Raw genomic sequence first — 18,931 nt, 5'->3', positions numbered from 1 at the left:
ACAGACATCCCTGCAAAAGATAATTGGATTGTTTTTGTAATGGGAGAAAATGCTCTGGTAGGTTGGGAGATTGGTTTATCTGCTTGCTCTAGAAACCTATATCTGGAGCTGAGGGCAATGATTTGTATGGATTCAGCTTGGAGGAATGATGACACTTTGTTATGTTCACACCTCTCACAAGATCTCTTGACAAGGAAATCTGTGAAACAATGTGTATTGCTTCAGAGCTTTGCTGTTACTCTCCATCTTCCATCTCCGAACAGATTTCCCAAACAACAGATGTCTATTCTCTCTTTTCATTTGTGCTAAGAACTCCTTCTCCTGGGCTGCCTGAGGTGGGCACAAATGTCAGAGCCAGGGGTGGCCATCTGCAGGTCCCTGTCCTTACACTTCAGTGTGGTCACTCCTGACTGGATCTCTTCAACTCAGGTTTGAGACTCAGCTGAAAGAGTTGATGTGGGGATAATTTTATGCTACTTCATTTTTACGGCTTCTCATTTTTTTCTGGATTAGGAGAGCATGAGTAGGGCACCTTTACCCTGCCTCTGCTCCCAGTTTCAAGATTTGAAGTAAAAACACTGGATTACAGGCGAGATCAGCTGAAGGGCTGACCCAAAGAGATGGTCCAAAGTGGAGTGAGCTCCTTAGAGAGCAGGCCAGGGCTGTTTAACCACAGAAGGGAGCTGTAGCCATCTTTATCCCTCCCCAGAATGTGCACTGAGTGTGGTTTGACAGCATCCAAGTTACTGGTGATATGTTGCTATTCCTTTTCCTGTGTAAGAAAGAATATATTTGGCATCCTACTGGCACCAGCTTTCCAGCTCCTTCTTGCCTTTCAGTGGAGGCAAAAGCAAATAAGGCAGGAAAATACATCTTAGAGCTGGGGGGAGCTGTACAGATGAACCTGTGAGTGCTGCCCAGGCTGTGGTCCTGCAGAGGTCCAGGTGTGGCAGGGACAGAAACTCCTTCATTTCAAGCAGTGAAGGAAGAAGAATGTGCCAAGTGGAGCAGGATTGCTGAGCTGCCAGTGTGGAGCAGAAGGGAGAGAGGAGGGATGAAGCCAAGCAGTGAAGCTGTGGCTGCTGTTCTGAGAGACAGTGAGGATGCCTTGGGAATGTCAGACAGCAGAGGAGGCTGTGACTGAGGACTGCAACTGCAGTGGAGGATGGGAGTGACCCACCTGCAGCTGGGGCTTGGTAACATTGTTGTGTACAAACTTGTTAAAATGCTCTTGGGTGCAAAATGAGGTCTGTGGTTAGGATCAGCTCTGTGTTTTCTGAAATGTGGGGTGATTTACCTTGCACAAGGGCAGGTACAGCTGCACCGCTCTTCCTGAGCAGCTGGGATGTGATGTGGAACATACTGCTGCCCCACCACACTCAGTCCCTGATTTTCTGCTTTGGGACTATTGCTGGGTGTTAATTTAGAATATCCTGAGTGGAAGGGATTCACCAAGATCATTGCAGTCCACCTCCTGGCTCTTGAAATGTTTTATTGCTGAGTGAAAGTCTGTAGAGTGCAAAAATACCAGCATGAGTGAGATAGAGGAACTAAAAGAAGCTGCTCAGAAGAGCATCTCAGACAAGTGCCAGCCCAAATTCAGCTGCCTTGGCTGCCCTGTTGTGCTCCAGCTACTGCAGAGTTTGTGTCTGGAGGTGCCTGGTTTTACTCACCACCCTCAGCACTGCAGCTCTGGCCAGGGATTCCCTAGGTGGCCTCAGCTGTGATTCCTGAGCCTGCCTTGCCCCACGGCTCTGGTGCTGCAGGGAATTCTGCATGAGCCCGGGTTTCCCTGTGACTGTGTGAGCACTGCCTACAACCTGTTCTGTGGCTGTAGTGGCAGCACAGGAATGTGGAGCATCCCTGCCTCTCCCAGCACAGCCAGCTCCAGGGATTCCTGACTGCACAGCACGCTCTTGATGTGCACCAGCCTTCCCTCTGCTGGGGAGAATCACAGAATCATGGGATGGTTTGGGTTGGAAGGACCTTGAAGCCCATCTGGTTCCACCCCATGCCACCTTCCACTGTCCCAGGTTGCTCCAAGCCCCCTCCAGCCTGGCCTTGGGCACTTCCAGGGATGGGGCAGCCACCACCTTGCTGGGCAAACCTGTGCCAGTGTTCCACCACTCCCATTGTAAAAAATTTCTTCATTGTATTGAATTTAAATTTCCTCTCTTTTGCTTTAAATATATGTTAAAAAACCCCCACAAGGTATGACTGCAGTTTGATCAGAGATCATGCACAATTTTTGAAAAGGAGTGGGTTTCTTTTTTACAGCTTTTGGGTTTTTCGTGAGGGTTTTTTTAAAGCCTGCAGCTTGCTGGTAGGGTCTGGAGATAATCATTTGCAAAAGAATCATGACTTACATGCCGACTGTTTTAAATACAAAGCTGTAAATGGTGTCAGTGTAGGAGGAGATGACTCCAGCTCTGCAAAAGAGACTTAAGTAGGAGAGGCAAAATTACAGGCGAGTTGAAATATTTTTATTTTAAAGGGAATAAGTGGCTATATTGGATGCAAAGGATGACTTTCACATTTTGGGCTTAAAAGGATGTTCTAGAGGACAAGATCTGGAAAGGAAAGTCAGGAGGGAGAATGCAACAGTAATTGATCCATGAAAGGAATTGTATTTCCTCCTCTGGTGTATCTGCAGTTCATTTAACTGCAAACCTTGTTGCAGTTTGAATGTCAATAAGATGTGTTTACATTACTGAAATGGTGAACACAGAGGGTAAGAACTCTGAGTAAATCTATAATAGCAGGTGGGTTTTTGAATGAAAACACTCTACCCTGCTTAAGTGGTTTTGGTGTCAGTTTATCTTCCCTATCATCTTTTATGACATGCCTCACTTGACAGGGAATCATAAGCTGTTGTAAAAATGTTTTAATGATTGCTTGGTATGAAAACAGAAAGTCCTTTGCTTGTCTTAGTGTTTGCTGGAAGTGCATTAATGTTTTATTCATGGCACTGAGGTCACAGCACACGGAGCCTGTGAATGCCTGCCATAGAGAAGGAAGTTAATGATGTTGACTTGAACACATGGGGAAAGTCAGAGGAACTTCTGCCTCTTCTCAAAGGTCAGGCTGCTTTTCCAAGCCCTTTGTCTTCTGGCTTCACCCTAGGAGCTGAGTGTTGGAGGTGGTCTTGCTAATTTATTAGCAGGATCAAACAGGGAGTGGTTTCTTCATTTTTTGTTAGAGATATTTGTTTTTTGTCACCATTACCTGACTTTTGCCATGGATAAATCTAAATCTAACTCCCAGAGGTTAAGTTAGTAAGGCTTGGTAGCCCACTGGCAATTTATTTTTCAGTCCATCTAGCAATGCCTTCCACCAAGTGGCCAAGACATTTGTGATAGTTAGTCAGAGATTATTTTTAAACAAAACCATTTGAGAACCAACTCCACAGTTTCTTCAGCTGTGTTGGTATTTGTTCAGACTGCACAGGTTCAGAACTGGATGTAAATTGTTTATCTGATGCCAGGTTAGGAAACTCAGAGTAATTTCAGTGCCCAGCCTGGACTGTGTCCCTGAGGAACAGCAGACAGGACGATCTGCTGGCTGCTGAGGAGGCTCCAGGTCCTACATGAAAGCCTTTGAGAGGCATTGGTGAGTGGGTAGATGTCACAGGGAGAGTGGGCTGGGAGAAACATCTCAAAAGTAAACAAGCTGGGTGTTTTCAGGTGGGACATCAGAGGTGGAAAAGGAGCATTAGGTGAAAAGTTAGTCCTGAAAAAAATTAACATGCTGGTCTCTGAAATGAGGAGTGAACCTGAAGGCAGAAGTTGTGGGTTTGGCTAGAGAGGCTTGAACATGTCCAGAACAAACAGAGAAAATTAAATGGGATGTTGAGTTTGTGACAAAAGGCTCAAGTTCTTGCTGGAAAACTTGCTGTGGTGTTTAGTAGCAGACTTTGGTGAGCCTGGTCACCCTGAACATCTCCAGACCCAAGAGGGCACAGGGACCCTCTGAGCAGGATCCTGCCTCAACACTGCCTGCACTGGAGAAGAGAGTGAAGAACTTGGAAGATACAGTTCCAGGCTCAATTCCCCTAAAGAAGATTGCATTTTAACTTGAAGGAATTCGCTTGTTTTAAAAGCTCAAATGCAGCATTTATAGTTCCTTCCAAAATGCACAACCTGAAACTGGTACAAATGCTGATGGTTTTGCTTTCCTTGTTCCCTGTGACATTTGCTGGGTGTTTGGCTCCAATAGCCTGAGCTGCTCTCCCCTGTCTTAGGGCTCTGTATGAAAAAGCATTTGCCTTTATTCATTTCAGATTTGTTGCTTTTCATTTCCCTGGACTGTTCATAATGCATCGTGGTGTTTCATGTTTTTTCTGGATTTTGCTGCATTTTGTGCTGTCTTCTCTCCTAATGGCATTTAGATCCCTTCACAGGCAGGTTTCACCCAGGGAAATTGCACTTCTCCGACTAAAGAGTGTTTGGTTCCTCTTGGGGAAGTCCTTTGCCTGTGCACAGTGATTACAGTGTATCTGTGATCTTACACTGGCGAAGCTTTCCTGGATTAGATTGAGCTTCAGCAAACAGCAAATCTGTGATTTATTTTTGAAATGGTGCATTCTGTTCCAGTCAAATTTTGCTCCCTGCCTCCCATTCTGTAGCTTTGTTTATCTTTGAACCGTGCTGCAAGTATACAAGTGGACTGAATTACGAATTGCATCATCCTGCAAGGACACCAGAACATTCCTGGCTAAAATTCTTTTGTCTCATTTCAGCCTTGCCCTTCATGTAGTACCACCCTTGCTCCCCACTGCGATGTCAGCATAGATGAAGGAGCTATCCAAAATGGTTGTCAGGATGAGCATAAAAACAGTACAAAGGTAATTGAAGTATTTCTCACTTCCCTTTTTCCCTTATTTTTCTGCTTTCCCCAGCTTTCTTATTTTTGCACCACTATTCCTTTATCTAAGCTCTTCAACAGCAGAACTGATTCTGATTCTGATTTTTTGTGTTCAGAAATTTAGTTGAGTCTCCCTGCCCCCATTTTCAAAATTTTAGTAATTTTGTGAGCTCAGCTTGATTCTGAGAAGGACCTAAGATTAGGACTCTTTAAACTATGCTGATGGTACCCAAAGAGTGAGGCCCAAGGAGCACTCCCACACTCTCCATCCTCACACCAGCAGGCTGGGTCACCTCACCACAAGTTCTGTGTCTCACCAGCATCTCCTGCATCACTCCTCTAAGACGAGGTCATTCCTGTTCACACACAAAATTCACAGCTTTTAGTCAGTTTACATCCTTTCCTGGCCTACAGAAACAGCCTCTTTCATATTCCTTGTGCTGCTGCCATGCTTGTTTCCTTGCCTGTTGCTTCGATATTCTCACTGAAGCCACCTAATTCCTGTGCCATGCCAGACACTGCGTGTTTGTCATCCTGTTTGTGGCCTTTGCAGCCTCTCTGCTCTGCCTATTCCCTCTCACTCCTCCCTGAATGTTAAACTAAATGCAGACTGAGGACCAGTGCTCATTACCTGGTTGTTATATATTCAAATAAATATAATGTTTTCCCTCCTTGGGGAGAATCACTTCATAGACGTGCTCTGAGATAGTGAGCTTGTTCTTCATGTGTGTCCTACAGCTCTTCTCACCAGTAAAGCTGATTGAAAAACTTGCCAGTGCTGAACCACTGCATTAATCTGTGTTTGTCCCTCTCTGTACTTGACATGTTGTCTCATGCTGAAGCTGTAAGCTCAGAAGCAGGGCCTGCCTCACTGGGCTGGAGGGGTGTGTTACACAGCACTTCTGTGCCACAGTTCCAGGAAACAGCCTAAGAAAAGAATAAAATCATGATCCCTTGAGCCCTGAGGGAGATGTCAGCAGAGACTTGTCTCAAACCAGCTGGAGATCTCTAAGACAGAGAACATGTGGGAGATCTGCCTGGGCTGCCAAGATGGTAGGCAGGAGATGCTTCTTCCCCAGGTGGCCTCTGCCCACGTGCAGGGATCTCCAAGAACCGACTGAAGAGGGATTGATTGTCCTTAGGTGCCAACTGCCTGCTTTAAATTGCTTCCTACTGTACCTGCATTGGCTTCATGTGTGTGAATCAGCAAATCATCTGACCTTCCTTGGAGGAGATTTGTATACAGAGTTGAGGAAGAGCTCTGTAATTGCACCAGAGGAATTCCAGTGGAGCCCAAATCTCACGTCCTTCTTGGGTTTGGTTCAGTTTTTGCTCAGCCAAAAATGGGAGCTCAGTCATGGCTGTCAGTAAATCTGGGATGCCTGTTTAACTGAAAGCTCAGAGAACAGCCACATGCACAAAGTTGCTGTGGCATTTGGTTCCCAAGACTTCCTTGCAGCCTCAGCTCTCTTGGGAAGAAGAGACGTAAGCTCCTTCTGCCCATGTCTGTTCCCTTCCCACAGCCCATGCTGCACTCAAGTCCCTTGTCTTTAGGGAATGTTAATGATGTTTAGTCATATCCTTGGACTTGCAAGGCTCCCAGCAGCCTCTGGAGCTTCCTTGTCTCTTGATGAGAGGAAACTCCACACAAGCCTCCAAGTTCTCAGGGAAACCCTACAGCCTGTTGCCTTCAGAAGTCCCAGTAACGTTGGAGCTAACAACATTTAATAAATAGGGATTTTCTCCACACAAACAGTTTCATACTCTAATCCCTGCCTGTTAAGATTAACAGAGCACAGAGAAACCTTGAGCTGACTGAAGGGAAGAATTTTCTTGGGGATTTGAGCCTTTGCCAAGAAGCTAAAGAGAAAGTCCATGCTGACCTTCTTTGAAAGAGAGAAATTTTCACTGCATTTTTCAAATGATCTTGAGGAACAGCAGGGAAAGCAGACAGTGCCTAGGAGTCCAAATCTTTTGTTTGAGCTGATCATGGCAAAAACTCTGAGTTCTTGGTTTCTGCTTTTCAAGTAACAAGTGGCTGGAGTGGTGAGGAAGGGGAGAAAGATTGTTTAACAGGGAAAAAAAAAGATGGTAACTATGACTTTCAGTTTTTCTTTAGGCCTCAGGTTGTTCTGGCTGATACTCTAAGCAAATACAATCTTTAGCATAAGTTAAGAAAAACCAACCCACCAAACAATGAAGGCTCTTCACTAAGAGCTGGTTTGTCAGTTGATTTGGTTTCCCTTTGCTAGTCCTCCTCACCCCAAAACCAGAGGGGTTTGCCCTGGTGTGACAGCGTTCACAGGGGTCTGAGGGTGAGGGAAGAGAGGAGGATCTGACTCCATGTTTTAGACAGCTTGATTTATTATTTTATGATATGTATTATATTAAAACTATACTAAAAGAATAGAAGAAAGGATTTCATCAGAAGGCTAGCTAAGAATAGAAAAAGAAAGAATGATAACAAAGGCTTGTGTCTCAGACAGTCTGAGCCAGCTGAGCTGTGATTGGCCATTAATTAGAAACAACCACATGAGACCAATCACAGATCCACCTGTTGCATTCCACAGCAGCAGATAACCATTGGTTACATTTTGTTCTTGAGGCCTCTTAGCTTCTCAGGAGAAAAAAATCCTAAGGAAAAGATTTTTCAGAAAATACCATGGCTACACCCCAGCTCTGCAGCATGCTCCATAGCCCTGTTCCCTCTGGGCAGGCTGGATAACCTGGCAGAGGTCTAGGAGGACTTGCTCAATGTCTTCTCTTAGAAAAGAACTTGGTGACATTTTATGTGAGAAATTCTTGTGCCCCTGCCTTCCAGGAGTGTCCCTGTGTCCCCTGGTGTGCCCCTGCTGGGATCTGTGGCTGCAATCCCCTTTCCCTTCTGGTGATTATGGTCTGCAGCAAAGCATTGGCAGCACACCAAGGAAACCACCCCATTTCCTATTCCTTCCTCAGCTGCTGTCACTGTGCTGGGAGCACCTGCAAGCTGCCAAAACAACTGCTGTGAGGGCTAGAAGGGACCAGACTGGGACTCCTTCCATCTCCTGGCTCCCAGCGCGTGGCTCTGGGGCTCTCACAGGCCGGGGCAGCCCGCAGGGTGGGGATCCCCATTCCCCCGGGAGGGAGGAGGAAGGGGAAGCACAACCCACCTCCCTCCTGCTTTTCCTGGAGCTCCAGGGAACCATTCCAACACACCTTGTTATGGCTTTAGCTCTGGAGGTCCTGGCTGTGACAGCAGTCAAGCCCAAGGGCTTCCTGAGCCTCCCCTGTACAGGGTTCTCCTGCTGCCCCTCAATCTTCTCTCTTCCCTGGCTGTGTCTGCACCTTTCCCTTCACCTCTCTGTGTTCATGTGCCTCCTTTGCTTCACAGGACACATCACACAAGGAAATGCAATTGATTTTGCATGAGCAGCCAGAAAGAAGATATTTTTTAACTTTAACTAAGTTGATTTTACAATGTCAGTAACATATTTCAGCACGTGGTTGGGGTGGTGATGATATTTATGGTATTTATTTATGGTCACTGTGGTGGCATCTAAGAATAGTCTTCTGGAGGAGCTTGTCACTTCTGTACAAGCAGGAATGGAGAAACTTCTGTCATGAGTGGGCTTCAGGATGAGGATAAATGCTACATGATAAGTGATAAGATATGAAGGGGGGGAGATGAACACTTAAATATGCCAAGTTTGTTCTATGTTTGCATTTGAAAATGATCCTGACTAACTGCAGTTCATTTTCATTCTAACCACACTTAGCTGTCTAATTCTTTTGGAATTGCTTCAGTACATATTGGTCTAGGTCAAACAAAATGTAAAAGAGGGAACTTCAGGCTCCACGAAAATAGAATTATTTTTGTTTAAAAGTAATTTGTGCTCTCCAATGACAGCAGAATTGGTGATACTATGTACCTAAGCCACGTTGCAAGCTGTTGTCAAAATTAAAGCTGTCTTAACTAATAGAAAGGCAAAAGCAAACCAGAAAAAAGAATTATGTCTAAGAGAAGAAGATGTACTTTAATTTGCAGGAGTTTTTGTTGTAGGATGAGATGCAGGAGTTTTTGTTGTAGTATGAGAGGTACAAAAGGGCTGATCCCACAGGTGGGGGAGAGGGGGAACCACTGGGAAGGCAGCAGGCCTGTGGTGGTCAGGGGAAGGATCAGCAAGGGCTGGCAGAGTGAGCTGTCTCATGACCCAGCGAGAGTCAGCACAAATTAAATGTGTATTTAAAAGCATTCTAGAAGAGTCTTATCCATAAGATAAGTGAATGAAATTTGGGCTTGTGGTTGGTTGTCATTGAGAGTGTGAAAATGTGCTTTGTTTTCTGCTCCTTGGAGAGTTGGTTCATAGAAAGCACAAAGGTGGCACCTGAGGAGGCACATGGGAGGTGTGGGAGATGCAAGCCCAGGAAATGTGGATGGTTCAGGGCAGGGGCAGCTTGGTCTCTGTGGCCAGGGCAGAGCTCAGGGTGCTGAGGGCAGAGCTCCTCTCAGTTTTTGTTCCTTGCAACCCCTCCTGTCCATTTTTCTGACATTCCCTGGGTGTGTTTTGCTCTCTGTTGTCCAGGCTCCAGGAGGACACAGCCCAAAGACCCAGAATGGACTTCTGAGTCCTCCCCAGGAGGAGAAGCTCAGCAACAGCCAAACCTCTCTGTATGAGATGCTGCAGGAGAAGGGGCGCTGGGGCGGCGTGAGCCTGGACCAGTCAGCTCTGCTCCCCCTGAGGTTCAAAAACATCAGGGAAAAAACAGATGCCCACTTTGTGGATGTGATTAAAGAAGACAGGTAAGGAGAATGGAGCTGTGCAGTGGAAAACCCTGTAAAGGTATAAAGGAAAATCCTGAGAAGGCATACTGGGGTCCCATATCTTTAGTATTTGTGTGCTTTTTGTCTGATTTCAGTAATTGTTGTCAACATATATCATATTATAAGCTTCCTGATTTTAGTCTTTATTCTGCTTAAACTACAGTAGAAACTTGATGTCAGAAACTTTCTGTTTAAAATAAGTAAAACTAGTTTTTCATTGCTTCCAGGGTGAACAGTCCTCCTGTCAGTCCTCCTTCAGTTGAGTCTTTGAAGGGGAAATTGCTCTTTAAATCACTTGTCACAAAGCTGAACTCCATTTTATAATCCAAAGTCCTCTAAAATGCGTGTAGTGTGTACCTTCCTCTGCAGTTTAGGGTGTAACATAAAATCTGAACCACAAAACTCACATTTTTTTACATAGTAAAAGAAGAATGTCTGATAACGTGGCTAATCATGAAATCCTACTGGGCTTGGAAGCAGAATTAATAAAAGTGAATTCTCATGGACTTATATTCTACTTAGATATTGTAAAATGAGTTTCTCTCTCTGTTTCAAACAAAAAACCTTATTTTGGGCAGAGGAAATGTTCTTCAAAATTCAGTAGTGTGGGATTTTTATCAACACACAACTATATCTCCATTATGGCAGTGACTTGACTGGAGCAGTTAAACAGATAGCTGGAGTTTGTTATTATTTATGGCTGTTTTTATTTTTATTTCATTGCTTCCACTCAGATTGAGGGTATTTTCTCTAATATCCTTGAAACTGTGTTCTCCTGTGGACTCAGCTGCTTGGAACAGGGACACCATCACCTTTATGGAAGCATGACTTAGGGAGAAGTGAGAAGGAGGGAGAGGAGTCCCTCTCCAGTCTCTTACCTAGATTTTGTCAGTTTACCTTTCTCCTGTTGCCACTTGAGTCAAAATTTAGGGTTCTTTATTGTTTTTCTCAGTGTGTGGTCTGTCATTAGTGGCTGAGAATGGAGGTTTAGCTGATATTTCCAAATATTAGAAAATAGATGGATTGGGAATGTCCAGGTGTTGGCAGAAATCAGCCAGAACAAATAGGAATATTTTTTAAAATGTAACCAGCACTCTGCAAACTGTAAGTTATAGAAGTAGCTTAATTTATGCAGTTGGTCTGCTGAAGATACCTCACTCAAGTTCTTGTGTTCTGGTGCTTTCCTCCTCCACTCCCAAAATGGGTAATTTTTTCTGATTTGGAAGAAGGAGTACCATGATTTGAGATCAGTCAAAGCCTGGCTTTTTTTTTTGGTCCCAATTAAATATCATCATTACCATATTAAGTGGGCCATTTCTTGTTGCCAGGGAAACTTCTCTGCTGAGTTCAATTCATGTAAACATAACTTTCCAAAAATAATCTTCTGATTAATTAGATCTATGTGAAATGCTTTAAGCCTACCAGTTTACACTGATTTTTTCAACATTTCTCAATGAGAAATTATATGGAATAAGTAATTTTAAAATGTTCTTGGTCCTCTGCTGTAAAACATAATTGTTTGTCTTGATGAATCCAGTATCTATGAAGATTTTTGAATGGGGAATTTGAGGTGTCTCAAGGAGGGGACCAAATTTCCTTGTGGTCATTTTACAGAAATCCCCATTTTCACTGAGTTCTGCTGTGTTGGTTTGATGCTGTTGCAAAGCCAAGTGATCTTCCTTGAGCACTGAGCAGTGATTTCCACTGCAGGGCACTTGGATATAAATTCCGGTTAACAGAAAATACTTAACCCAGATATGGTGATAAAGTGCATCAATTAATCCCACAGGCTTCCTGCAGAGCTGGGAAGGGTTAAACATATCCTGGGGGGATTCAGGAGCCTGTAGACTGCATTAGGAAGCTGCCTGGGGCTAGCTGGGAGGAAATGCTGGACCCTGGGGATCTTGAGCTCAGCTGTGTGCCTGAGAGGCTTTTGCAGGCCAAGATTTCACCTTGGAGCTGATACCTTGGCACAATTCCAATGTTCTTTAAAAATAATATTAATAAAGACAGTGTTCGTGTGGCATGTTTGTATTAGTACATTACAAAAGAGTTCTTTTATGAAAGTTACCAGTTCTTACAACTTGATTCTCTATATTTAACAAACAGTGAATACTTTCAGCTTCGAGTCTGGCTTTACTTCTGTAAAAATCCTGTTCTTTGTTCACTGTAACCTGCACATTATTGTGCTCTTTAAAAGAAAACTGTAGGGTAAGATTTAGAATGTTTGAATTTAATTTCACTGGGAATATCCTCAAAGGATTCTTGGTTTGAGGATTTTTGTTTCCAAAAAAATTAGATATTCCTTCGGTTATAAACCTTCTGAAGTACAAGAAGCAAGTACTGGGGTGCTGATCAGGGCAGTACTCACAATGATCTCTTCAGACTTCCAGAGCAGAATCTCAGGGATGTCTGAAGCTCCCCCAGAACTGGGTTCTGTGCAGCCCTTCATCCCCTCCTTGGGGCAGTTTCTTGTTGAAATGCTTCTTCATTATTTTAAATTTTTTTGTTTCTTTCATTTCCCACTTCCCAGTCTTGCTTGATCTGGGGAACACCCTGTGCTGGGAGGCAGAGGCCTCCTGGGAAACAGATTCTGTACTTGACTGTTTCATCAAGTGGGATCTTCCTTTTGGAGACAGAATGAGCTGACAGGGAGCTGAGAAGGCCCCAGGAATGCTGCCTTCCCCCTGGCTCCATCGTGTTCCACCTTCTGGTTCGTGCTGCACTGTGGAGCTGGACTGATCCTCCTACACCCTCACCCAGCACAGCAGCTCCATCACCACCTCCCTTGAGCTTCCCTGCAGGAAAAAAGGGGATGCAGCAGTACTTAAAAAAATAACAACCCAAAAGCTTTCAAAATTTTTATTATAAGATGCTCTTAGAGCATCTAAGAAAGGTGAGGAATGAAGACAAGAATGAAAGAGAGAGGGCTGACTCAAGTGAGAGTATCCTGATGTTTTTAATGTATTGGCCAAAGCCAGAATGTTTAAAGGTTACCAAGTATTGGCCATACTTATGCTTGGACTCCTTTGTCTTCTCTAGCATCAGTCTAGGAATGTGTGTTTGGTTGATCTTGCATCTCGGTTTAAAAAAAAAAAGCTTCCCACATGCCATCTTGTGCTGGGAGCTTCCAAGAAAACCTCTTAGGCAAGAGTTCCATAAAAATAAACAGAAAATAACCCTGAAACCAAACCCCCTTAAACAAAGAATTCAGGCACAGACAAGCTCTGTAGGATCTTTCTTTCAGCTTCTTCATCTGCTTGGAATTTGACCTCATGTGCATCTCTGGTTTTTGCTCAGAGTCACCAGCTTGGAAATTGCCCACTGTGCCTGTGGCTCTGGTGCTGCATCTCCCAGGGTGGGAATAACAGTGGGAAAGGAGCCTTGGATTCAGAGGGATTTTAGAAACAATTCCCTGTAAATAACACATGGAATCAGCTGGTTGGAGATGAGAGGCGGTTCACAGGCAGGGAGGAGTGTGTTTGGAAGCTGCACAGAGCAGGGGGGACAGGGACACCAGTGCCACAAGCAGGTGTGACCTTGCTCTGTGACCCTGGGCACGAAGCACTCGGTGCTCTCGAGTCCCTTCAGCTCCCTGGTCCCTGCTCAGGGGACAAAAGACTGGCACCAAGTGCCAGCAGGAAACTTCATTCATAAACCTCATACTGCTGATGCAAAACTTAGCTTCTTCCAGAGGATGGGGAATAAACCTGACTTCCAGTGATTGAAGCCCCTTTAATGTTGTTGTGGGATTTTTTTCACCTTCTGTAGAAAAGATGAAGGTGAAGGAGGGCATAAACGCCCTCTGGTAGATGCTGCCTCTGGGTTCCTTAGCCCTGATGTCATTAGTTGTCACTGCCTTTGTTGATGGTGCTGGTCATTCCAAATCTCCCATTTCAGGAGTAAATCTCAGCTCTCCATCTCTTCTCTTCAGCCCAGATCATTAAGGGAATGTTCCCAGTTGAGTTACTGAGTTATTTTAGTGTCTGAAATAACAAGAAACTGCTGTTTTCTAAAATGGGCAATGGGTTTTTTTTCCCCCATAACAATTTGTCACCTTTGTCATCCTTGGCTTGCTTTGAGCCATAGAATTCCACCCAAGACACAAATATCCCACAGCCACGTGTCTCCAGAGGTTGTGTGTCTGCAGCAGCAATTAACCTTTACTATTTGCTGGCTTATGTTACAATTATCTGTACTCATCAGTTAGATCTGTTAAATTTCTGGAAGGACTTGTTAGACTCTTCCTGGAAATATAAAAGTTTGCTTTTTTTGTGGAATATTTCCTTTCACTGAGCAAGTGATGTGGGTAAGAGGATACTTTGGTGATCAAGAAAGAAGAAAAACCACAGGAACTTCAAAGCCAAGTGCCAGCATCCCTGGAAACAGCAGCCACACTCTGGGGGGGCCTGAAGGAGGTACAGCTGAACAAACTGATGTTGGTTTTGTCTTCTCTCTTCAGCCTCATGAAAGATTACTTCTTTAAACCACCTATTAACAAGCTGAGCCTCAACTTCTTGGATCAGGATTTGGAGATGTCCTACAGGACGAGCTACCAGGAGGAGGTGTGTTTCTACTGGCATTGGTTTCTGTCTGTGATCTGTCTGAGCCACTGTCTGTCCTTGGGGTTTTTAACACAATTTGTTGCAGTTCTTTCATGACAAGGGTCATGAAATGTCAAATGTGATTTCCTGCTTGATATTGCTGCCTCTGTAAAGAGTCTCCTTTCAGTTTATTATAGAACTGTGGAATGGTTTGGGTTGGAAAGGACCATAAAGCTCATCCCACCCCACTCCCTGCCATGGGCAGGGACACCTCCCACTGTCCCAGGCTGCTCCAAGCCCTGCCCAGCCTGGCCTTGGGCACTGCCAGGGATGCAGGGGCAGCCACAGCTGCTCTGGGCACCCTGTGCCAGCCCCTGCCCACCCTCCCAGGGAACAATTCCTAATTCCCAATATCCCATCTAACCCTGCCCTCTGGCAGTGGGAGCCATTCCCTGTGTCCTGTTACCCCAGGCTATCATCCAAAGTCCCTCTCCAGCCCTCCTGCAGCCCCTTTAGGCACTGGAAGAGCTCTGAGGTGTCCCTGGAGCCTTCTCCAGGCTGAACACCTCCAGCATTCCAAGCCTGACATCAGAGCAGAGGAGTTCCAGCCCTTGGAGCATTTTTTGCCATGCCCTGAGTCTAGTCCAGTGTTTGGGCTGGAAATCTGAGGTACACTGATTTTCTCCATGTTCAGGTTAATGTTCCAGGTCTTTAGGGTGGCCAGAGGACCATGCTGAAGATGGTCAAGGACCAATAGCTGCTTGTCTTCTCATCAAATATTCTAACTTTCAGAATGGTAACTTGGAATTTGATTGTTGTTTAGTCACAGTTTCATGGTTATCCCTGTGGAATCCAAACCTGTGCTGAATTCAAATGTCCTAATTGCATAGGTGTGCAGCTCAAAACATGGGAATTGCAGGGAGCAGTAAATTGTAAGGAACTTGGTATTTTCTTCAGGATTCTGCACTGAGTGTAAAAACTCCTTAATTCCCTTGGGGGCTAGTAATATCACAGGCTTTCCACAGCACTGGATTTTCCTGCCTGACTGATAGGAACTGGCAAGATAGTTTAAATTTATCTAAAGTGACATTAGGTGTCAGTTAGAACTGAGGCTACATTTCCACCAGTAGCTGCAAAATTGCTGCCAAGAAAAGGCAATTGCTGTGCCCTCCTTGCTCCTCCTCCTCCTCCTCCCTGCTCCTTCTAATGGCTCTGGTGCTTCTCAGCCTTCCCCGCTGTGAGCAGTGCATTTACTGGCCGAGCATGAAATATTCATGGTTTGTTTTTTTTGTTTGGGGCTCTTTTTATTTTCTGTTTGGGGCTCTTTCTCTTTGCATCTGGGGCTGTTTTGTGCTGGGTGGAAGCAGCAGCAGCTCTGGAGGGGTTGGCAAGTGCCCGAGGCAGCGCAGATAAGCGTCCGGCAGCAGGAAGGGGAGTGGGCCCTTCCCTTCCAGCAGCATGAGCTGCTCATTTGGGTGATCCATCTGCACAGCTGCATCTGGAGAAATTAGGGGTGGGTTTCTTTTCTTCCCAGTGTGTCCTATATCTGAGGGCAGGAGGATTGCTGCTTCTGCTGTTTGTTGCTTTCAGTTCTGGGCAGTGTTGTCACATTCTTCTTAGCAATATTTGCTTGTTTTCCAATACTTCCACTTGACACCTCACTTAATTTATTGTATTTTAGCAAAGGAAAGCCCAGTTGTGCTGCAGTTCAGTCTCTTCCCTTTGGTCAGGAGCTCCATGCTCATCCTGCAGCACTGTAATTTAGTGGTGTCTCTCTGCATAAAGTTCCTGTAGCAACAACAGGGAGAAACTTCCTGTGGGATGCAGCCTGCAAAATTTGCAAACTGTAAAGAAAATAGTAAATCAAGTAGTTTCCAGTGGAAAGATTGGAAAGAGAAGCAAAGCAGAGATAGTAAAGCATATACAGATGGACCTATTAGTTTAGCTATGTAGGAGATTCCTAGAATGAGCAGAAATGTGGCCTGTGCATTTTGTTAGTGGCAAGCTAATAATTTGAAAATTATTACATAAACCTTCTTGAAAGTGGGAATTTTCACTCTAACTCTGCAGCACTGGGGCAAAAATCTGTTAAAGCTTAGCAGAGTTCTGGTTGAAAACAACAATGAAATCTTTTGGAAAGTGAAAAGATTTGACAACAGTCCAGGTTCTCTAATGGCCTGACAGTGAATGCTGCTAAAAGTGACTTCAGCACCCCTGAATTCACCTCTGATTATGCAGTGCCAGCTGCAGGCTCAGGTTGTGATCCTCTCTGGAATCAGCTCCGCTTCCCAAGAGCCTTAATCTGTTCTCATTTGGAAATGAAGGCACTACTTAGCACTGCTAGAGCATCTCTAACTCTGTCACTTGGGGACACAGTGCTGCTTCCCTTAATTCAATTGATGGCACTTCGTGTGGATGAACAGGATTCTGCCACCCCTTCAAGTTAAAAGGTCATTTTGGCACTGAAGTGATGCTGGCTGGATTTGTTAGGTTGCAGAGAGGTACAAATGAAGAACAAGTTTGTTTCCCAGTATTGCTGAGCACAGGAAGTGTTCTGAGGAACAAAAGAAACCTCCAAATTAAACCAGAGCGCTCCAACTGGGCACCTTCATGGTGACATTGATAACATAATTTCTGGTTTTCTTTGGAGATAGATTGCTTTCTAAACTTGGGCAGATACAAACACTCCTAGGACTGGGCTCACCTTCGTAAGCCAGCATGTGGAGCTCATGATCTGGTTTTCAGCAGGACTGGCCATGGTAGCACAAAGCACTGCTGCACAAGCACTGGGCCAGGCCAGGATGGGATGGGAATGTGGGGTGAGGGGTTATGGAGGAGCAGAACTGGATGTCCTGGGCTCTGGTCAGTTTGGATTAGACCGCTTTTAATCTGGTCTGAAAGGGAAGTGTGAATTCTGCCACAGGAGTTGTGTCTGTGGAGTGGTGTTAGGAGGGTTTTTTTAAGGTTAAAAAAGTTATAGTAAAATCTGTTATTATTTTAAATTAAAATATTAGAAGAAAATATCCCATAACTTATCTTCTACTTACTATGTTTCTTTGCACAGAATAGTGAATTTTCATGTTGTTTTATTTCTATATCATAATAGTGTGTAAAAATCACTCCAGGCCCGGGGGTTGTGCCACCAATACTTCTTCTCAACATGGTCTGCTCAGAGAGCTGTGACACCATCAAACCACCTCTTCTGCTTCTTGTTTCCAGCCAATGCTTACACTGAATTAATGAAGTGGCCAAAATTTCCTCATTCCTTTATTTGTTAGGAGCTGCCATTCATCATCCAATTGAATTCAGCAAAATATCATTTATTCCTTTCCATCCCTTCCCTCAATCCCTGTGCTCCACACAGGTTATAAGGAATGCTCCAGTGAAGACATTTGCCAGTGCAACGTTCAGCTCTCTCCTGGACGTGTTCCTGTCCACCACAGTCTTCCTCATCCTCTCCATCACGTGTTTCCTGAGGCATGGCATGGTGGCGGCCCCGCCGCCGCCCGCGGCCGTCGCCGTCTTCGTCATCGCCATCCTGCTGGAAGTGCTGTCCCTTGTCGTGTCCATCAGGTAAGGACTGTGTGACAAAGCCTGCAGAGAGCAGGGCTCTGCACTGGTGCCTGGCTCAGGGACATTTTGTTTGACAGCATCCCAGGAGCTGGCTGGGACGGGCTGTCAGAGCAGAGGCAGCGCAGCCAAGGCTCACAGCGCAGCCTGGGCAGGGAGAGCTCTGGCTGCAGGAATTGCAGCAGGACTGGGACTCTGATAGAGGTTACACAGGGAGATGGAATCTGCACCCCATCCCTGCCCCTCTGACTGTTCTTTGGGATGCCACGTGCCACTGTGTGTCTTCTCTCCTCACAGGACTGTCAGGATTCAAACAGAAAACTTTGATCTGTCCTGCAAACAAACCCACCCAGAAAACTGCTCCTTTAAACTCCCAGATAAAAGTACAGAGTTTTGGGGTTAAAACTGACATCCTGTGTCAGAGCTGCAAAGAGCAATGCTGCCCTCAAAGGAGAGAAATTGCTGAAGGCACATTGTGTCTGCCCAGAATTTTTTTTTAAAGTTTCATGGGTTAACATTGAGATAGTTCATGTTTTCTGTGTCTGACATATAAGAGTCCAGTGTTTCCCCAGAAGGGAAGGGGCACTGTCCTTCTGTCTCTGCAGACGGGGTGGCACTTGGCAGGGCTGTGCTCAGAGGTGCCAACCCCACACCTGAGCCCTTGTCCTGCCCCTCAGCCTCTCCTGTGCCCTCAGCAGGCTTGGCTGCAGGTGCCAGGTTTTTAACAGCAGCTCCTCATTCCCCATTTGCAGCAGTCGCCACAGTGCTGGGCTGTTCTGGGCTTCCAGGGCACTGCTGTGGTGACTCCTCCATGCCAGGTTCCTCACACACTCAGAGCACTTTGCTCAGTGCAGCTCCTGCTCTCCTGGCTGTAACCTGTCATTAACCCAGGTGGTCGACCTGTGAATGAGCTGACTGTTTGTCTGGACCTGTGGGAGCCACTTCACTCTGCCCTCCTCATCCTGGTGTTTCCTGCACTTCCCTGACACAGCAGCAGGATAAGGGTGGTGTGTGCAAATGGGTGTCCTCTCCTGGAGTTCTGCAGGTCTGTCAGGAATGTGTCAGTCAAAATGCTTTTGTATTTATGAGCTGGAAGCAATTTCTGCTGCTGTTTCAAAAGAAACAAAAGATTGCAGTTTGCACTCTCATT

General features: G+C 45.3%; 1 protein-coding gene across 2 annotated transcripts in view; it reads left to right on the top strand.

Annotated features, from left to right (window-relative positions):
* The window catches only part of ADCY9 (adenylate cyclase 9), an 82,805-nt gene that overhangs the window by 46,014 nt on the left and 17,860 nt on the right, over window positions 1–18,931 (top strand). The window contains exons 3-6 of one of the 2 annotated variants that reach the window (XM_030958381.1): window positions 4,739–4,843; window positions 9,429–9,646; window positions 14,130–14,232; window positions 17,576–17,784. In XM_030958381.1, coding sequence (XP_030814241.1) covers window positions 4,739–4,843; window positions 9,429–9,646; window positions 14,130–14,232; window positions 17,576–17,784 — 635 coding nt within the window. The remainder of the gene's footprint in view (window positions 1–4,738; window positions 4,844–9,428; window positions 9,647–14,129; window positions 14,233–17,575; window positions 17,785–18,931) is intronic. The other variant, XM_030958382.1, reaches the window with a different exon arrangement.

The sequence above is a fragment of the Camarhynchus parvulus genome, chromosome 14, assembly GCF_901933205.1.
Source record: "Camarhynchus parvulus chromosome 14, STF_HiC, whole genome shotgun sequence".
Lineage (NCBI taxonomy): Eukaryota > Metazoa > Chordata > Aves > Passeriformes > Thraupidae > Camarhynchus > Camarhynchus parvulus.
Note: the sequence above shows the minus strand (reverse complement) of the source record. Positions and strands in the feature narration are given on the sequence as shown.